Source organism: Phaenicophaeus curvirostris, chromosome 8 (genome assembly GCF_032191515.1).
Source record: "Phaenicophaeus curvirostris isolate KB17595 chromosome 8, BPBGC_Pcur_1.0, whole genome shotgun sequence".
NCBI classification, from domain to species: Eukaryota; Metazoa; Chordata; class Aves; order Cuculiformes; family Cuculidae; genus Phaenicophaeus; species Phaenicophaeus curvirostris.
The window spans coordinates 36,444,005-36,465,110 of record NC_091399.1 but is presented as its reverse complement, the minus strand read 5'-3'; the positions used below and the strand labels follow the sequence as shown (position 1 = coordinate 36,465,110).

The following is a 21,106-nucleotide window of genomic DNA, read 5'->3' as shown; positions in this document are numbered from 1 at the left end:
CACTGAGCAACCAAATCACTGGTCTCCTGACAATCAAAAAAAGAAAGATCTTTTTATTTTGAATCTGCTGTTGCCAGTGCTCTGTAGTTAACTGCTTTATTACACTTAAAACATTGTTCTACTATGCTCATCACTGCAGTTTTCTCTTGCCTCTCTGGGAGAAGGAACAGTTAGAAATTACTTACAAATTGTGTTCAGACTCACCGAATTGTTTCTGGAGGGGTACAGAGAGGAAGGGAACCTCTTTTACCTCCTGCCTTACAAGCCAGGGCTTGTTACAGAATTGGTTGCTTCCGTGTTTGGGCAAAATGCAACATGCCAGTCTTTTGTCCCTAGCAGATGCAAGTCAGCAACATGAACATCTCACCTAACCATCAGGCTGCCAAGTAGCCTGTGGTGAGCATCTCAGTCCTTCTTGGAGCTGGAGGAGCCAGGGTGTCTGAAGCGGAATGATGCTGGTCTGGTGGTCAGAGCTGTGTGGGAGATTTATAGGGGGTTCCCAGGCTGACTTTATGAAGATGTATAATAATTCATACACGTTTACTTGTTTGGGGACAAAAGAAGGTTTATTTCCTTCGAATAATCGGGTATGTTGAATGTAATGGTTCAGGGGCTGTAGTCTTTTTGTCTACATAGGAATATGCAAGGGACTTTCTGTGGTGTGAATTGCTTACTCATAGGGTGGGTGGGGGCTTATAGCGGGCAGTTTTGATAATGTTGTGTGACTCCAACATGCACTTTGTTGGCAGAGACCCAGCAGGGCTCAGAGGATGGAAAATATTGCAGAATTTTGCATCTCGTCACTGTTGTGTTTAAGGTAATATTAGTCTGAAGAAAAGGACCTGGAAGAGGCCTCCAAAATGTGTCCCCCACACCATGAAAGTTGAAATTTTCTGTAAACTGATCTGAAGAGGCATCTGCCTCACCTGTCCTCAAAAGCTACCAGAAAATGGACGTTTCACACCCTTCCCAGGCAATTTGTTCTTCTACTTAACTGGCCTCACCGTCAGAACATTTTCCCTCACATCTAACCTAAATCTCCTGTCCTGCAATTTCAGCCCGTTACATCCTCTCACATTCCCATTACTTCTTCATTACTTCAGTCTTTGCAGCAGTTCTTTAGATACCTGGAGATGTTGCTACTAACCGTGGCCCCAGACGTTCCCTCACAACTAAACACTCTTGCTTCAGTCAGGCCATCCTGCTGTGTTCCAGCGTTCCTAACTTCTTGCTTCTCAGCTGTGAGTTTTAGTTGAATCCCATCCTTCCCAAAGTGTGGTATTCAATTATGGAATTGGAGACACCATTTTATCTGAATATTTGCTGAAACTACAGATACTTATTTATTTTAGTCTGTTTTCAGAGGAGAGGTGTACCTGATGTCACCATGATGTAAGGAGATTTTAAAAACAAGAAGAGGGGGAAAAAAAGGACAGGTCACAACAAGGGATGTATTTAATAGCAACCAGGCACTCCGTGTTGAAAAATAAACACTTCTCAGTGATTTTCTATTTTGTATGTTTTCTTGCCACATGAAATTCTCCAGATTATAGAATCACTGGTAAATTTTGAGATGTATTTTTCAAGCACCATTATAAACAAGAACTATTTCAAAGCATGATGGCAGTTTGAAAAATTGTGACTTTTTAGGTCAAGATAAGGAGTCATTACCAAACCACTTGTACGGGTGTGCACTTGTGTTGAGGAGAAGACCATCTGGCTGATGAAAAATGTCAAACCCTTCACTTCGAGTGTCTGAGCATTTCCATAGAGGTTTACCTCATAACATTAATGAAAGTGTGAATACTCTGATTTTTACACAGAGATGCTCACTTGATGCCTTTGTCTCTTGCAGGAATCTTCTTTATGTCTATCCTCAGAGCCTTAACTTTGCCAATCGCCAAGGGTCTGCCAGGAATATCACTGTAAAAGTCCAGTTCATGTATGGAGAGGATGCAAGCAATGCTATGCCGGTGAGGAAAGTATTTTGTGCTCCATGTAAATGCTGCTGCACACTAATAAGGCAGAGTACATGTTGCAGTCATAAAATCCCTATGTTAAAGAAAACGTCCCTGAAATACATTTCAAAATAACAAATTTAGGGGAATATAAAATCAGAATATTTCAGAACAAAGAATACCTTTGAATAGGGTTTGCAAAGTATCAATGAAGTAGCTAATGTTTTAACCTGAAGTGTTTGCAGTGGACACTCTGATGTTTGGAATAGTGTCTTTCCTTCCATGCCAAAAAAAATTAAAGGGGATAATTATACTTGTGTTCAGGGCCAGAAGTGATCAGCACTTGATGAATATCTGTGTAGGGGTGCTTACATTCATCAAGTCATAGCTGTAAGCAGGTGTGACTGGGATTATTAAAATTGTGAACTCTTCAGTACTGTAGTACAAAGGCACGTATAACTGAAGGGGCACGTAAAAAGCAGATGTAACTGTATGCAGCTGCACAGACTCGTGAGTGGAGTGGTAAATGTCTCTGTGGGATTATGGAAGAAATTCTTGGCATAGTTTTAAAGAGAGTTTTCTGTGTTTTTGTGATTTTCTGCAGGTCATCTTTGGTAAATCTAGCTGTCCTGAATTTTCCAAAGAAGCATACACAGCTGTAGTATATCATAACAGGTAAAACACGTGACTGCTTGTGAAAGGACGTGGCCCCGTATGGATAGTATGATTGCCCCCCAAAGAAGTTTGACCATTGTGAAAGTGGAGTGACTCACCAATGCCTCTGTCTCAGTGTTAATTATTTAACAGTGACTATCTGCATAGCACTCACAACAACTGCAGTGCCAGTTGGTACTGTCCTTAGAGCTTTGCGATGACTGGGAGCCAGAGCCTTTGTTTGCTCTGGTACAAATGACGAGCATTGTGTCAGGGGCTGTGATTTTGAGCACGTAGCCCAACTCAGCAGATGCTTGAAGTACATGCCTCAAGTTCGTAGGCATAAAGATTTACATTATAAACTCATATTAGCATGTGCTTTGTGATTTTGCTGGAGCCTTTTAATAATTTGTTACAAAATTGGAAGTACTTGGTCTTGAAAAGAGTTTTACTGCAGCTGGGGTAAGGAGTGCTAAATCTGACCTTAATGCATTGATAGTCACTGTAGCTGTACCAGGGAGAGAAACCTGTCCTGAAGGCTGTGGTTGTGGAAGTCTACCTTGAGACAAGAGTTTATTGCTTATGGGGAGGACCACGTTTCAGAATGCCTGTGGGAGTTGGGGGTTGCACTTTCAAGTTTTGTGGACTATAAATGCACATGCAAAGTTTTCACACTCCTTTGTGATCAGAAAGTGAAGCTTTAGTCCCTTGGGATAGTCCATATACTTTCATCTGTCCAGATACTTGGTCTTGAGCATAAGATAGTAAACCCTGCTGTATGTGTCTGGTCTCTGCACAGATCGCCTGATTTTCATGAGGAAATCAAGATTAAGCTTCCAGCCACTTTAACTGATCACCACCACCTGCTTTTTACTTTCTACCATGTCAGTTGCCAACAAAAACAAAACACTCCTCTGGAGACTCCAGTCGGATACACCGTGAGTGTCTTTCAGTCTTTATGTATTTTTATAGTCTTTATACATTTTTATATGTATTTTTTATATATGTATATTTACAGGATATATCCATTATATATTTGTTCGCCATTTGTTTAGCATCGCTGTCTGCTCATAGGCCGTAGCAGAATTAAAGAATTTGGCAGTCAGGCCTGTGAAGTTCAAGAAAGCCTTAAGAAGTGCATGATTTTGTTTTATTCTTTTGTTAATTCCCTCTCCTTTAAAGTGGATACCAATGCTTCAAAATGGACGGTTAAAGACTGGTCAGTTCTGCCTACCTGTTTCGTTGGAAAAACCACCACAGGCTTATTCGGTGCTTTCTCCAGAGGTGAGTTGTTATTCATGCTGAAAATCAGGAGGAGAATACTGCAGTTACCAAGTGAAAGAATGTATGTGTACATGTAAGTGTGTATGTGTATTTTTAACTCTTAGGTTATTTGTTTCTTAAATACTGTTAGGTTTAGGCAGGTGTGTGTTTGTGTGTGGGCACATGTGTGAGATCTAACAATAAAATGAAAAGAAATGTATTTCGGAGTGCCTTAGCTCTGCGTTCTGTCACACCCTTGCTCACCTTTCTGTTAACTTGCAGGTTCCCCTTCCTGGAATGAAATGGGTGGATAACCACAAAGGGGTTTTCAATGTAGAAGTTGTTGCTGTATCATCCCTCCACACTCAGGTAAACATTAAGAGTAGTCATTGTAATAAGATGAGTTTGATAGTATTTTGACAGTTGAAACACTGTCAAAGTTGATACTGTAAATAATATAATTACTTGTAGTGAAATTACAATCTCATTTTCAGTTCTGAGCCAGCAGACCTGTTATTCCACATTCTGCTGTGAGTATATTTGAGAAGTTCTAATTAGAAATGTGATCAGTTTGGCCTTTATTCACAGGAGTGAATGGCCAACAGTGTTTTCAGACCTCAGACTGTTGTGTTTATTACAACAGATCTAACATACTGTCCAGACATATGACATTTTCTTGTTCTTCCTTTTCCCTTCTGCCTCTTTTGTTTTTCCATGTATTTTTCATCTGTCTGTCTTTGATCTGAAAAGAAAGATTATGATCATTTTGACTAATCATTTCAGCTTCTGTTTTATTCATTCCTGGTATGTCATTTTGTTGGGTTTTTTGTATATCTTACTTGTGCTGTAAATAGTAACATGATTTTAGTGCATTTTTGTCTGTCTTTGTAAAAATACACTGTCTGTGGGTGCTCTAGTTTTGCCCTGGCAACCTTTGAACATTGACTGATTTCAATTGAATTTGACAGATGAGCAGAACTCCCAAAGATGTTGAGTTTCTGCTAATTTTGTGAGATGCAGTGGTCAGATAAATGAATGAAGGAGAGGATCCATTCATGCGGTACAAATCCATAGGAAGTGGAGTTAATTTTGGAGTTTCTTGTTGATTATTGATTGTTTTTGCTTGTGTTTAGGACCCTTATCTTGACAAGTTCTTTGCACTTGTCCATGCCCTGGATGAGCACATGTTCCCTGTGCGAATAGGAGACATGAGAATTATGGAAAACAACTTGGAAAATGAACTGAAGAGCAGTATTTCAGCTTTAAATTCCTCTCAACTGGAGCCGGTAGTGCGATTTCTTCATCTCCTGCTTGACAAACTGATTCTTCTGGTAGTAAGACCTCCTGTCATTGCAGGCCAAATAGGTATTTTATTTAAGTTTTATAGAGAATTACACAGCTGAAAGTTTGACATTTCCAATTTTATCATATTTATGTAGAAATAAAAAGTCCATTTTTATGCTGTATTTTAGTGCCACTGATATACCATGTATCTTCAAAATAAAACATGCTGGCATCCAGATCAGTGGTGACATACACAAGAGCAATATTTAATACAAAGGTTTTCAAGAATAACTAGTAATTTGGTGTACAAGTTGAAACACCAGAAAGGGCCCAACTTTCATGAGCTGGATGCTCAGCATCTTCTTAGCACTGGAGCTTGTTAAGGTGTTTCTGTGCTGACATTCAGAAACTATGAATTTCAACTTTACTAGTCGCCTTTGAAAATCTTGAAGTAGATAAGATAGGAAGATACAGATGTTTGTCTTGCTGTTGTGGATCTGATACTGTCAACATAAATAATTCATCCTTTTGGCTTCCTGGGCTGTGCTCTGGGAGTACAGAAATTGGTAAGTGGAAGTCAGGATTAGAACCTTAGTATTTAAAATAGCAGATGGGATTTTGGTAGGAAACTGGAGTTTAGACATGATAAAGTTTAGGTATCTAAGACTCCTTTAAAAATAGCAATAATGTATTCTAGAAAGGTTCTGTATTGGTTTAGTTTTTCCATATGCAGCACTGAGGGCATTAGTCTCTAGTTTTTAAGAACCTAAGATGAACAGTCTCCAACTGCTGTCTGTTTCATCCCTGATTTGTCAAGGATGTCTACCTCACTTGGTGTGTAGATTTCTGTGTTAATTTTTAGAACATTTGATTTTTCCAAAACAGAATGGAATTGTTCGTTTGGATACTGTTTATATTTTGGCTAAGGCTTAAATGAAGGAAATAATTAGCTGAGTAAAGTATGATAAATATCCAAAGGATATTATCCATCAATTAAACAAGGACTTGATCGTGTTACCATTGCAGTTGATGAACAAAGTTGGGCTGATTCCAGGAATCAGGCCTGAATTCATTTAATTTGTTATTAATAAAAGTGGAAGCTTATCACTGCAACACCTGTCTTCACGTCAAGCTGTTTATTAGACCTAGTTCAAATACCACATTCAGTTTTTCATGAGAAATCCTTGCTATACTCTTAACAAGCTTCACTATTTATACTTTAGAAGGTGGACAAAATGTACATTTAGGATTTGCTCATGGGTACTACTGCAGTCTAAAACAAGCTCCTCACTTAATTACTTTCAGTTAACCTTGGCCAAGCATCTTTTGAAGCGATGGCATCAATCATAAACAGACTTCACAAGAACTTGGATGGAAACCAGGACCAGCATGGCAGAAACAGCCTTCTTGCTTCCTATATTTATTATGTTTTTCGCCTACCAAATACCTACCCCAACTCACCATCACCAGGTAGCTATTTTTTTTTCCTCTTGTTTCAAGTCATAATTTGCTAAAAGCAAGCAGAAATTACTTGTTGGCAGGTGCTATTGAGCTCCGACTGCATGGCTGGTTCCCTGCCAAGGCCTGTTATTAAATTCCTCTATGATCCAGTGTAGCCATTTACAAGATTAGTTTAATTACAGTTAGCCATGTCAGAGATTTAACTATTTGATGAACTTAAAAAACAGTCACCACTGAAAGACCATGGGGCTAAATTATGGCAAAATACTGTTTTTCTAGTTCTGTTTTCTGTATCAAGTTAGACAGATGTGACACACTCTTGACTTGTCATGTTTCACTGGTACTTTTATACTTCTAACCAGTTCCAGCAAAAGTCGAAACACTGGCAAAGGAGTGTAAAATACTTGAATACACATGTCTAGGTACAGAAGGGGAACAAATTAATTCCAACCCTGCTGAGAACCAGAGATACATCTGCATGGGGGAAGAGTTGGTTTGCATGACAGCCACAGAAAATGAGTCTTTGGAAGGACTGTTGTGCACAGCATTTGCTTCTTACATGCAGTGGAAAACCTCTGAGAGGGGTTGGGAAGGTGGTGGACTTAAAACTCTGCCCAGTTCTTCAGTGGCTTTTGAGTTTGAGGTCTGGAAATTATCCCTTTAAAGACACACCTCACGCTGGCTTCCAAGATCCACAGGGAGCTTCCTGCTTCCCACAGATCAGTGGATAAAATAGCTTTTTAATCCTATCCTTTTATGCCTGCCGCTTGTCTTGGAGAACAGGGCAGGGAAAGGCAGAGGGAAGATTTCATTACAGACCCAACCTGCTGGTTATACAAAGGGTTTTCTGCATCAGGCTGGTGTAAAGCAGTGTGGGATCAAGGCTCTGACTAATGCTTTAACAGGATGTTCTTTTGCGCAACACTGTAGGTCCCGGTGGCTTAGGGGGATCAGTGCATTATGCCACCATGGCTCGATCTGCTGTCCGACCGGCAAGCCTTAACTTGAACCGCTCACGGAGCCTCAGCAACAGCAACCCAGATATATCTGGAACCCCCACCTCGCCGGATGATGAAGTTCGCTCTATCATTGGCAGCAAGGTATGCATGCACTGCTGAGGGTCTTGCAGGATCTTCAGCATGTTTGATTTAGTCTTTAGAGAAATAATGGGGAAGTTTTTGTGATTTTTTTCATATGAAAAGATGCCCTTACTAATGGCCCCTTCTCAGGCTTTTTCTGGCAGTTGCTGATAACACTACTGAAACTCCACTCCTTGAAAATGATTGCTGATCTCTGTGACTTGCTGGAGACCATCCTGGCAATATTATTTCCACAAGTGTGGTGGCTAGGAACAAGAGTCTTTCTGGACTTGTCTCCTCAAGACTAGTAGGACAAGAATGGTTTCACTGCCTCACTTTTCACATGGCCAGCAGCTGTATCCTCTGACCAAGTTATCTCCCCAAACCTTGCATCCCCTAACTTTCTGCCCCATGATCCCACTTTTACCTCCCTCTTCTCCTCTGCATTGAGCACTAATGGCTGCTCAGATGCTTTCTCTACTACTTATGTCCACACAAGGAATACTCCTAGTCCCTGCATGGGCCAGAGAGAATTTTGGATAGTTAGTGAGCAAGCCATAGGCTGGCCAGCTGAGCTGCAGTGTTGAACTTATGGTGTGCTAACTCTGCATCCCACAGTGACTCCCCACACCCAGAAGTGACTTTCCAGTGTGGGTACGTTAGTGCAGAGCATCTGGCATGGTCTTACTTTGGCTCAGTATACGCATCTGCAGCAGAAGGCCCTGTCCCCCTCTGGAGACTCCCAAGTACGTAGGATTGCTACAGTCCTGGTTTGAACACTTCAGTTTTGTTTCTAAAATAGGTGAGATGAGCCAGGATAAATCTGTTGTGTTGGAACTTCCTTTCCCTGAGAAGGATGCCTTAGCAAGTTTGGGATTCTCTTCTTTAACCCTCAAGCGGTAATAACTTACACCAAGATGAGACGCTTTCCCACCTGTGACCCTTCACTCTTTCAGCACGGATGAATTCCTAAGCTCTTTTGGAGAACTGTTACATTCGATCCTTTGCAAGATCAGTGAGCAAGTTTCTTAATAAAGCTATCAGCCTGACCAGACAGGCTTGATGCTGGTTCATCCTGCATTTTGTAAGAGCAAGAAAAACATAGTTTCAGAAAGAGGTTACCAATTTAAAATTAATAACAACATTATTTGCCATCAAAATAAGGGGCAGAAGTGTAGGTAGACAAATTATTATTTCTTAGATCAAAGTTTAGACTTAAAGTCTTAAAATATTTTAAGGACCACTTCAGTATCTTCCTAATTAAACAACCCTGACCTTTTGTGAAATGCCATTGGCACTAATGCACATATGGAATTTACACAGGCTATCAGAATTTTAACACGTGCTGGCTTAATGAATAATGTCGCAATACAAAATGAAGAGAGGTTTTCTCCCAGAAATGTTCTCCAGGCTTTAAAGAAAAACCTATTCTATGAATAATTGTTAAGGGGAAAATTTCATTTAGGGTAGGCTGAGCATCAGAAATTGAGCTCAGTCTGACTATACAGAACTTTGGTTTAATGTAATTCTAATTGTTAGTATCAATATACAAAGATCAGACAGTTCTTGAGATGCTGAAATAGGTAAAAGGGTGCAAAAATTTCTATTCTGTTTCTCGAAGTAATGGCTTAAGCCCATATATCCAAATAGGGAACCTACTCGTCAAAGTACAGTCTGTTGTGGGAGGCTTTCTCCTTTAAAAAACCAGAAATTGTGTTTTGTTGTTTGACAGGAAGTCTTTGGAGTCCAGGCTTGTGTTGGTTTTTTTTGTTGTAACGTAAGATATTTGATAGATTTGGTAAATATGCTTTAACTCTCCCTATGTCAGCTTCTTACTTATTTCTCAAAATTCAAATACTCATCCCTCTTACAGGATTTGGAAGACTTCGGTATATTTGCATGAGAGAGGAGGTTTTAGGTCTGTCACTTATTTTGCCTTCGTTTGTGAATTGAGGCCATGTACGTTTTATTCCCTACTAAAGCAAATTTATTAAGTGTCTGAAAAGACCTATGATGAGATTTTACGCTTTAAGTGTTCCTGAAATGTTGGAAGTTATACTGGGAAGAAACAGAAAAGATAATAGAGTTTCATTGCTCTGACAATGGATTTTCACAAACGTATGTTAAGCTCCTGCACAGATCCAGCGACAGGTTGAACCCCAGAGATAGAAAAGAATTTAATAGCAGTTTTGTGAACTTTTGAGTGACTGCCAAGCAAGAAGCAGCTCTTGTGCTCCTATTTTTCAGCCAGGGAAGAATCTTTCCCTTTTCAGATTTTTGCAGAATGACTTCTGCTTCTGCCAATGCAGTATATATGTACCTTCATCCTCAGAACCAGAGTGACAGGATTAGAAAGCTTGTGAGCAGAAATGTGAGTGTGATAAAGGCATTTTCAAAATTAGACGTGATTGTACAAAACATGAGCTTAGTTCAGCATTCTGCAAAGTCATTTTGACTTTAATTCACTGTCAGCAAAATAAAGCATGTTTATGGGTCTGAGCAGGGCAAAGAGCTTTGATTTGTTTCTTTCAAAAAGTAATTGAGATTAAAACACTCTCCTTATGTGTGTTCAGTATTTTTTTATTGGACATCTTAAGCAAAATTACAGCATTGCTGTACTGGGCATAGAGGATAGCTCAGTGGATTAATGGTTCGAAACCCAGCTTACAGCTCTTGCGCTGGGTTCAACCTTGAGGTAGATTTTCCTTTGCTGAGAGAAATAGATTGTTAAGCTTGGTGGACTTTGCAGCTGATGATAATCGCTGTGATGAAATGGGCTGCACCTTTGGTTCATGTATTGGGAAGAAGCCCTAAATTAGCACAGAAATTAGGATGAAAGCTCTTGCTTGGGTGAAGGTTGAAGCTAATGTGTGGAATTTATAAGGAGTCATTGTTGATTGTGGTGTTGCAAAAATCCCTTTCCATTAGAGCTGGTTCCTGGGGCCTAGGAAAGTCCGCTGCATGCCACTTAATATTCCAAACTTGGGAGCAGCCTGGGGGACAAACATGTTAAAAATTTTATTTTCTTCTTTCTGAGAGAGCGGCTTGAGGGGAGAAGGGAGTAGAAACAGAGGAGGGATCCCCAGTAGTTTTGCCCATATGGTCCATTGCAGGAGTAGAATTTGAAGTACAAACTAGATTGAGCTTTTATAAAGCAGAATGTTTTTTCAAATATTTTGTTTGACAAAGCAGATTGGTTCCAGGAAAGGTATGTGCTTTATCCTCTCTTTGCCACACTGCCCAGAGAAAATGTCTAAATGCCCACATGGATATCCTGTTCACTGGGTTACTCTAACAGTGATGCTGGATTTTTATTCTATGAGTAGGAAACCCTCTGAGAGCTGACAGTCTCTTTGAAGTTTGTCATTGTTTCTATGGGAGCTGTAAAACTTATAAACTGTGGGCTAACAACTAGTCTACCTTAAAAGTGCTGGAAACCTCAGAGAGCATCCTTTGTGATTTTCACATCACCAGCTTTCCTGTCACACTGTAAATCTGAGCTGGCTCCATCTGCTGAAGTGAATGGTGTAAACTGATCAAAGCGAGAGTGGGATTTTTCAGGAACAGGATAGTTTTTGAATGTCGAGCATTACAGATAGGACAGGTTGGACCAAAGCTGTTGACAGTATCAATGTGCTGTATGTGTGTGGTGAGGTATAAAAGAATCTTCTGAACTAAAATGTCTCGACCTTCAAGCTGCTTTAACGCTGCTAACTGGTGGTGTGTTTGCAGTGTACCCAGTTTGATTGCTTTTAAGGACTAAACTTTGACTACTGTATGGCATGCAACATGTAACATTTCTTTCCTTTCCCAACTGCTTTCTATTACATGCCCAGGGTTTAGACCGCTCCAATTCCTGGGTAAACACTGGTGGTCCAAAAGCAGCCCCATGGGGATCCAACCCCAGCCCAAGTGCAGAGTCAACACAGGTGGTGTCTTCAGTAGAGGTTTTTCTGGCTTTGTTTTCCCTGGTGTCTCCCTGTAGAGTACCTTCCTTTCAGTGTATATTCTGATTTTGGTGATTTGCTTTTTTTTATGGTTGATTTATTCCTTGAAAACTTTGTGAGTTTTATTTTATAAATTAGCATCTTCTCCCCTACCACCTCACCACACTGCATGAAACACCTCCACATGCGTGAACGTATTCCCTTTCTTTCATTTCAGTTGTTGCCGGTCTGTGAAATGTAAATGCTATGACTGCTTTTCTTTTTCTTTTCTCTTTCTTTCTCTCTCTCAACACTAGTTTCAGCTTCAGGTGGAGCACATTTCTAAGTGGGAACATTAATCACAGCTCCATAGTTTTGTCCATGTTTGCTATTTCTTTTGTTGTTGTGAACCATTTTGCCATTTTCATCAAGCATTTAGTATTCATTGTCAAGTAATCCTTCATGACTGTTTGAGTGGAATATTGTTAAACCAAAATTGATTACCACATGTAAAAGTCTCTCTTAAAACATGTAAATTTGAGTGCTGGAACCAGTGACTTGCAAGGGCCAATTGTATGTGCTCTGTGTTGCAAAGTATGAAAACTTTATAGCAGCTTCAGTCTTAAAAGACTTATTTAGCCCCCATTGCCTGCTGCTTTCCACTGCATGATTGCCTTGAACGTACCTCTCAACTGTACCTCCTTTCAAGTTTATCTGTCTTCCAGAAATATTTAGTCTGAGTTCACTTGCACTCATGGCAAATTATTTCCATCAGAAACAGAACTTCAGTAATTTTCTCATTCCCTGTGCCAGCAGTAGTGTCGCTGCAGGGTACATCCCCACATGCTTGGTCTCTGGTAGATTGAGAGGTATGGACTGAAATTACAAGTATTACTTCCTTGACATATGCATGGTGATAAAATACAATGATGAAAAAGTTTCATGCTTTGCAGCATTAAGTGTTTTTGTGCATAAGAACATGCAGTTATTGAAATAGCCTATATGTCTTAAAACAATAAAAGTACTGTCATTTTCTTTAAACCAAATCTGTAAATGAATGAGAGTTTGAGAATGCATAAAAAGGTGTAAAGACAGCAAAAGCCTACAGTTGGAACAGTATTTTTGTAAACGTACATTGTCCTTGAGCTGCAAAACCCATCCACAGCAAACTTTAATGTCCTGTCATCATTCATTCATCTCCACTCCGTAGGCTACGGATCGAAGTTGTAATCGTATGTCTTCGCACACTGAGACGTCAAGTTTCTTACAAACATTAACAGGACGATTACCAACTAAAAAGGTAGATTTCAGTGAAGACAATTGATATTGTGGGGCAGGGAGGTCAAGTCATTCTGAAAACATGATGCAATCTACTCTTTTATTTATAGCCTGATTTTTCCGAGGTCATTAGGAACTGCTGTTGCTTAGCACCTCTGAATATCCAGGCTGTAGTGAATATGAAGTATTCTGACAAGAGTTGAATTGGGAAGAATAAAATGATCAGAAGTAGCTTGCCTGATTTAATGTCTATACTGTTTGGAGCCAGTTTATTACTGGCTTTCAAAAAATATGAATAGCACTGTCTAGACATGTAAATGGTACATTCCTGTGTACAAAATTATAATGTGTTAGATGGCTAGCATTACGGATGTGTGCTGAACTCAGTTACAGAGGTGCTAATCCTAAGTGACTCCAGAAGGTGAATGGGAGTTACTTTCAATGTATGCTCCCTTAGGGGAAGTGAGATCCTAGAAAGGCAAAATACCTGACTCTGTGTGTAATGAAAATGTGATCACTGACAGCATTCAGTCTCTGGATTAGTCCTCCCGAGAAAATAAATCAAAAGTTGTTTCTTAGCCCCACATTTCTTTATTACTGTTTTAAGTCCTTTCTCACTGTAAATTTACATCTTTGTACAAATCACTTTATATGTCCACTTTTTACTCCTTTTTCCTGCAAAAATCAGACCAGGCAGAAAGGTAGACTTCTAAACTAAACTAATTTGAGCACCGAACTTTTATTTTGGGGGGAGGGGTGGAAAATTCTTTTAACACTTGAAATTCAATTTTGGAGCAAGATGATGTGAGAGAAGTTTCACAGCACATATCATAACATCATCCTTCATTATTAGCTGGGGATTTCTTTAAGGGGTGCCACCACTGCTGTCATCTTCCCGGTTATTTATTTTGCTTAACCTCATTGTTTGCCATACTTTCCATGGACTGTGCTACCATTTCTCATGTGGACTGTTTTGTGAGCTGATCTTGAGGCTCAGCTTAACTCTGGATTTGGATCTGTGTAGCTTTTTCATGAAGAGCTGGCCTTACAGTGGGTTGTGTGCAGCGGGAGCGTGCGGGAGGCGGCCCTACAGCAGGCCTGGTTCTTCTTTGAGCTGATGGTGAGTAAACTGGAAACACCTTGCTTATTGTCTTACAATTCATAGTTTAAAACACAAACAGCAGCAACTGCAAGTGACTTTGCTGTAATTTATATTCCTATAGGTGAAGAGCATGGTGCATCATTTATATTTTGCTGACAAACTGGATGCGCCAAGGAAGAATCGTTTTCCTGAGCGTTTCATGGATGATGTAACTGCTTTGGTCAGCACAATTGCCAGTGATATAGTCTCACGGTTTCAGAAGGTAATGGCACACAATTAAACTGAACCCCGGTCACAGCTCGGGCACCAGACCTCTCACATGTTTGCTGGTGCCTAGATCAGGGATTGTTGTTTGAAAATATACAGTATACTCTTCTTAATTTCCCTTCCCATTTTTCTCTTCCTTCTCTCTAGGATACAGAAATGGTTGAAAGGCTCAACACCAGTCTTGCATTTTTCCTCAATGACCTGTTGTCTATCATGGACAGAGGATTTGTTTTTGCTCTTATCAAGACCTGCTACAAACAGGTGAATGTAGATACATTTATGCCTTGAGTGTGAACCATAGCATAGCCTGTTACTCTAAGTTTATTTGGACAGACAGTGAAGTATGGACACGGAATTCTGATATTCAGATCTTTTTAAAGCAAACAAGCCATTCTTAGTGATGATTTAGAGTTTACACCCTACTCATTACACTCTTAAATGTGAATTGGGAGTAACTCCCTTGAGTGAATGGACATGCAGGAGGAATGAAGAATTATTCCCTCTGCTCAGCGCGTTCAGAGTAATTGAACAAAAAATTAGTAGGAGATTTTGTGAGGCAGCTCGGACTATCATGGTTTGACACATTGACCCTATATGATCATCTTGATCACCAAGCTCCCCTTCCATCTTTCTGAGGATGCAAGTTCTCCTCCCCCATAAGACGATGATGCGCTGGGATACTTATTTGCAATGTTGTGTCAATGTAATCACCTTGAACCACAAACTTTTGTTCGACTTGGAGCTCACGCTGCTTGCAAAGGAGGTAATGAGGTATCAGGAGCTTAAGCTTAGACTCAGTTATGCTAGAGTCTTAAATATTTTGTGTAAGGGGCAAGAATGGCAATAGCATTTGAGCATTGTTGCCTACTGTATATTAGCCAACCCACATCTTTGACCTGTTAGTCCATCACACTGTTTGGTCCTGCTTCTCGCAACTGAAATCAATAGGATGTGACAATCATATGTGAAGCACATAGTTCTTCATTTGCTTATATAAATAAGGCTGTTATATATGTTTTGTGTTGATATGTGTGCCATTGGTTGGGGTGCGCGTGGCTCTTGCACATCAGAAGTTCAATCTGTAGCACAAAGAAGTGATGTGGATGTGATCATTTGATGATGTCAAGCTCTTCAGTTCTTGCTTTGGAAATGCTTTGGGAGAGCAGTGGTGGGACGGGGGGCTGGTGCTGCATTTATACTTTCTGTTGGTGCTAACTGCAATCTTACGGTCTAAACTTGTCAGGTGTCTTCAAAACTGTATTCCTTAACAAATCCAAGTAACCTGGCATCTTTGAGGCTGGACTTCCTTCGCATCATTTGCAGCCACGAACATTACGTCACCTTGAATTTACCCTGCAGTTTGCTCACACCGCCTGCATCTCCATCACCATCAGTGTCTTCAGCAACTTCTCAGGTAAGCTGTGATTAGGATCCTTTGTCAAAATGCAAGCTGAGCTTTGTTCTGACACTTAAATCATAGAAGGCAGTGGTATCACCTGTATTTTCAGTCTGTGTTTGCTAGTATTTTTTGGAAGTGTTTATTTAGAAATTATTTTTTCGTGACACGTAGGTTCGATTTCTTTTGATCTTTTATTATTGAAAAAAGAATGCCTGTATCCCTGTTCTTACAGTGACGATGCTTATTTCTGTCCTTGGGGACCTTGTCCCCTCCTGTACTGAACAAAAGAATGAGTATGAATGAGCCATTAAAGAAAACACCTGGTCCGATGTTACACTTTTCTTACAAAACAAGGATCTTTCTAGCGCACTGTAGCTTAGTCCTAGCCTGTGCAGAACAAGTAATTTTAATTAGCAAGTGTGTCGTTCAAGTGGATTAATTAGTTGCAAAATTACATAAACTAAATCAAATTAAAGCCTTCTTAAGACTGAATGAGAGCATCCATACCTGAGTTAAAAGTTTAACTAATCCACTTTTAAAGGTTATTTGGCTTAACTTCTGTAAGGTCAGCCCTATAGCCAGGAAGGCAATAACAACAAACAGAATTAATAGGAGAATTAGTGAGCTTGGGTGGAATGTAAGTAGGTGTGCCTAGATACCAACAAAAAAAGGGAGAGGGCAGTTTATGTGAGATTGTATTTAATTCTGAAAACTGCTTCTAATGTACTTCACAAGCTTTGACTTCATGTTTCAAGAGGCCTCATTATGCAACTTCTGAAACTTTTTTTTTTCACAGAGTTCTGGGTTCTCCACAAATGTCCAAGACCAGAAGATTGCAAATATGTTTGAATTGTCCGTGCCTTTCCGCCAACAGCATTACTTGGCTGGGCTTGTGTTAACAGAACTGGCTGTCATTTTAGATCCTGACGCAGAAGGGTAAATCTTTACAATTTTTTTCCCTGAGAGTTTCCTATAATGCCAAGCAAATGGTGGATGCAAAGGAAGTTCTGGCGTGGCCAGAATTGGTTTACATTTGTGAGCTGAGAAGATAAGAAACCAATTCTTTAAGAATCCTCTTCTTTCTCTCTCCTCCTCAAAATTCTTCATTCCTTGTTCCTGGCTCTGTAAACGTGATTTCAGTCACATTTTCCCAGCTGAGAAGAAGGGAAAGAGGTTCCTTCTGGAGACCCCAGCTGCCACAGGGGCACCGCTCCAGCTCTAAGAGGAAAATAGTTTTTATCAATTGTAACAAGGAAATAATTTTCAACATTTAGGAAGTCTCTGCTTTTGGTGGTTTTAAATGTTGCAATATATTTCGCCTGTGGTCCTCCTAGCTCTTGTTAAACGTAAGTCATGCATTGATGAGTCTCTGCGGGTTACATAAATGGACAAATAGAGTCAAGCATGTAGAGTTTTTTGGTGACTCGTCTGGCTTGTGCAGCAAATAATTTTCTGAAGTAGGAGTATAGTCCTGACATCCAGTCTGTTACTTGTGTTATTTAGAGCTGTACTCTGCCTTGCCTCTTTAAAATGGATTTCAATGGAAATTATTGATTGCTTCCACAGTCCTAAGTTCTCTCACAGGCATTTTTCTCAAGGTGGACTCAGAAATACCAGCCGAGTCGACAAATGCTGATGATTCATGGTTAGTTCTGCCCTTTTACCAAGAGGTCTCAGGAGTTAAACATTCATTCTGTTTCCTGTTGGAGAAGAAAGCAATGCTATAAATTAGAATATTTTCTTGTATGTATACATAACACACTGCAGTCCCATTTGTTTGGCCTGAAATGGAAAGGCAGCAAATCTTTACCCATATACAGTCTTCAGACATCCTTTTTGTAGCATAAGAACATCCTGCTCACTGGCTAGAAATCAGGCCTTGTCTCTGACTATACTTGCCCTTGATCTTCACGAGCTTTCTGTTCTTGCCTACCAGCCTCTTGAGTTCTCTCACCTTGCTCTTCTCAGAACTTAAACTTGGACCAGGATGGAAAACTCCACCCAGCTGCACAAAGAAACTATTGGCATGATCTTGCTGGTGTCCACTGGGGAGACAGCTCCTCCCTCAAACCCTGCCTGGACAAAAAAGCCCACTGATAAAATTTCAGCTCTGGACATGACTTTTGACCAAAGCTCCTGAATTTTGGTGCGGAAATGTACCAGTAATGTCTTTGTTTATTATTATTTTCCAGAATGACTTGTAGCTTGCTGCTTATTAGCTATTCTCAGGCTTAAATGTTCTGCCTTTGCCATGGTAGATCCACCACAGAAAAGAAACCAGTCCGTTCAGATCTGCTCTTCCCATGCTTATGAAGGTTTTTAATAGGTTACAGTATCATCAGCAGATTATCAGTAGAGGACTCAGACATGCTTAACATTAAAATGTTTTGACCACCCTCTCAGAGTTGTTCCTTGTTACATTATCCTGCAGCAGGAGTGGAGTGGGATGCCCATCTAGTTGTCACTGTGTTAGAGCTTTGCCTTACATCTTCATGGGTGATACAGAGCCTTAATTTTGTTCTGTCCTTGGTCTTTTTGGTCCGTTAGCGCAGTATGTTGAATTTTAGCTCACCCATTTTATGAGCTCTTTGGACTGAATTGGACAGAAAAGCCTCCAGTCCCCTGGTGCTTGAAGGTGGTGCGTGAGGTAGACCCCTCTGTGCTAGGTGCTGTACTGTAGCACAGTACGTTACGCTACACTCTTCCTCCAGAGCACTTGCAGTCTGAAAGACAACACAACACGCATATGAAGGAAACAGCTGAATGTGACGGTTGCAGAGAGTGAGTCATAGAAACATAAACTAGCTTGGGTGGAAGGGACCTTAAAGATCATCTAGTTCCAACCTCCCTGCCATGGGCAGGGACACCTCCTGCTAGATCAGGCTGCCCAAGGCCCATCCAACCTCACGCCAAGATGGAAACGCCGGGTCACTGGGAATGACAGCACAGATGTAATGTGGAGGTAAATGAAGTCTCAAAGGACTTCAGGAGGCTGAAGCAGATGTTCAACAGGTTGGCCAACAGACTGAATTCCTTCCAAGTATATCCCAACTATGCGTTGGTTCCTGGGTCAGCGGTTTCCTTCAGCTTTCCCAGGAGATGGCTGGAGAATCGCAGACTCCAAAATGCAGGGCAGCTGGAAATCCCTGTAGTCCTAGGTTTGGATTACATGGCTTTGTTTGGATGTGTTTTCCCTATATGCAGCTCTATGGCCTGCAGGATGGTTTCCTTTGAACTGTTAGAAACACAACTTGGGTGCCACTCCTTCAAAATAATACAAAGACTTTTTTTTAACCTTACTCTGAAGGATCCAGTCACTTAAGTAAGCATTTCCTTCCTAGTTCTTAAGGGCCTCACTAATTACAGAAACAAGCAGTTGTAGGATTTCATTACGGCTTGATTAAAAAAAGCAAGGAAGAAGGGTAGTTACAGATAGCCAATGTCCTCCTGACCTGTGCTGTTGTCTTATTAATCAGTTGAAAGCCCCAGTAATCCAGCCAAAGACTCTCATCTCTTTTAACCAGAACTCAACTCTACTTTTCAGGTACAGTGGATACTGCCTGAAATTCAGCACTTGTTTTAATACCTCAGGTCTGAACATTGAAGCTTTTGTCTTGCTAATGCATAATGTATGAGCTTCCTTGGCTGCTTCATGCATGGGGTAAAGTTGTCTTCTTGGCCTGATTTGCCTACAGAAGCAAATAGCTACAGAGACACCTGCTATTTGCTCTGAGAGAGTTTTGCCTCTGTGTGGTGGCTGAGGGAATTGAAAGGAGTGGAGCGAGTTCTTGAGAGATTCAGAGGAGTTTGTATGTTCAAGGCACAAGCACCGAGAAGACTCACGCAGGGTGCCCTGTAAAAAGGGGATAGTGCTTGGGCCTTGCAATCATTTACATCTCAGTAATGAGGAAGGCCATTTTTTGTTGTTTTTCCTTCTGTCCCTCCATTTCTTTGACACTTTTTATTTGAAATTACTGATCTGTTTACTGATTTGTTTGAATAATTGCATGGGAGGTTGGGAAACTGAAGCAGAAATGTCTTGATAAAAGCAATGTTCTGTCTTAGGAGAGCTTTTCTCTCTGTAAATGGTGTTAAATAGAAACAAAAAAAAAGACAACAAGTAGTTTCACTAAACCCACTGTCCTCTCAAGTTTCTCTCCCTGTTTTCCATATTCCCCAAGTTCTCCCAATGGTCTTTAGCAGGCTCAGTACTTCAGAATAGCAGTAGCTGGGGCTTTGGTTTCCTATGGAAAATATGAGAGTGTTCACATTGTATTGGGTGTGCACCTCGGCAAGATATTTTTATATATTTTATCTGGTATAGTCAAAAGCAGTTCCACTTATAAAATCCATGGGAGATCAAAAATACACATGATGGCAGTTTATGTGAAGTTAAAAATAAAAACCGGGATTTTTTCCTTTTTTTGAAGCCACTTAGTTGCAAAATTTAGTTTGCTTTGAAGATATTAACTAATCTGTATGACCCAACTCTCTTTTAACAGTTTATTTGGATTGCATAAGAAGGTCATCAATATGGTACACAATTTACTGTCCAGTCATGACTCAGACCCACGGTACGCTGACCCACAGGTAAAGGCCCGAGTGGCAATGCTGTATCTACCTCTGATTGGCGTGATCATGGAAACCGTGCCTCAGCTTTATGACTTTACAGGTATTTTATATTCTGTGCTTTGAATATATGTTCATCTGCTCACAAGACTTGAGTGCTGGGTTTCTAAAATTGAACTACAAAACCCTTTACTGTTGGATGAGATACTCTTTCTGAATTCTAACTTTGACGTGTTTTCACATCCATTTCCTAAACTGCACTTGCAAAATGTACCTTCAGTGACTGTTAACACCCACAAGCTGCATTTGCCCACGTGTTTGCATGAAGCACAAAACTAGCAATGCGTTTTAGTTTACATCTGGCTGATTACTGTGTATGCATAGCCCGCCTCCCTCTGTGTCTCTGACTTGCTTAGAAAGTCACCCCACGTACCTTACATTTCTCATAACAATTCCAAAGGATAAGCAGATTCCTCTTCTTCCTATGAGTGTGTGCTCTGTCAGCAGTTCATTTCAGGGGTGCTTTGCAAAGTGTCCTGAAGAGCAGCAGAGGTGGGTTATCTCAAATCAGGGCAGGGAGTCCAATCTGGAATAGTTTGGAATTTGGAGTCATCTTTTACATCCTTTAAGTTTAATGACACAATAAAGCTGCAAGTAAGGATGTGGAGTGAAGTATTCAAAGACACAAAAGGTCTGTTTTGAGAAGGGTTCTAGATACTAAGGTCATGTAGGTTGAACATTTGAAAACTGTTTGCTTTGCATGACCTCAGATAATAGTCCTGTTTACTTGCGAGACCCCATGAGTGATGATTTTCAGTTTGCATTCCCAGACAGTTCAATTAAACTAGCACTGTGGAGGGAGGCTG

General features: G+C 40.4%; 1 protein-coding gene across 14 annotated transcripts in view; it reads left to right on the top strand.

The window, feature by feature from the left end:
- Positions 1-21,106, top strand: part of DOCK7 (dedicator of cytokinesis 7) — a 104,255-nt gene that overhangs the window by 57,051 nt on the left and 26,098 nt on the right. For 6 of the 14 annotated variants that reach the window (XM_069861847.1, XM_069861846.1, XM_069861845.1 and 3 more), the window contains exons 15-30: positions 1,856-1,973; positions 2,563-2,633; positions 3,412-3,550; positions 3,795-3,896; positions 4,158-4,244; positions 5,009-5,240; positions 6,465-6,629; positions 7,551-7,720; positions 11,536-11,628; positions 12,836-12,925; positions 13,928-14,023; positions 14,127-14,267; positions 14,420-14,533; positions 15,516-15,686; positions 16,468-16,607; positions 20,174-20,343. In XM_069861847.1, the coding sequence (XP_069717948.1) occupies positions 1,856-1,973; positions 2,563-2,633; positions 3,412-3,550; positions 3,795-3,896; positions 4,158-4,244; positions 5,009-5,240; positions 6,465-6,629; positions 7,551-7,720; positions 11,536-11,628; positions 12,836-12,925; positions 13,928-14,023; positions 14,127-14,267; positions 14,420-14,533; positions 15,516-15,686; positions 16,468-16,607; positions 20,174-20,343 (2,099 nt within the window). The remainder of the gene's footprint in view (positions 1-1,855; positions 1,974-2,562; positions 2,634-3,411; positions 3,551-3,794; positions 3,897-4,157; positions 4,245-5,008; positions 5,241-6,464; positions 6,630-7,550; positions 7,721-11,535; positions 11,629-12,835; positions 12,926-13,927; positions 14,024-14,126; positions 14,268-14,419; positions 14,534-15,515; positions 15,687-16,467; positions 16,608-20,173; positions 20,344-21,106) is intronic. The other 8 variants (XM_069861849.1, XM_069861851.1, XM_069861850.1 and 5 more) reach the window with 3 other exon arrangements.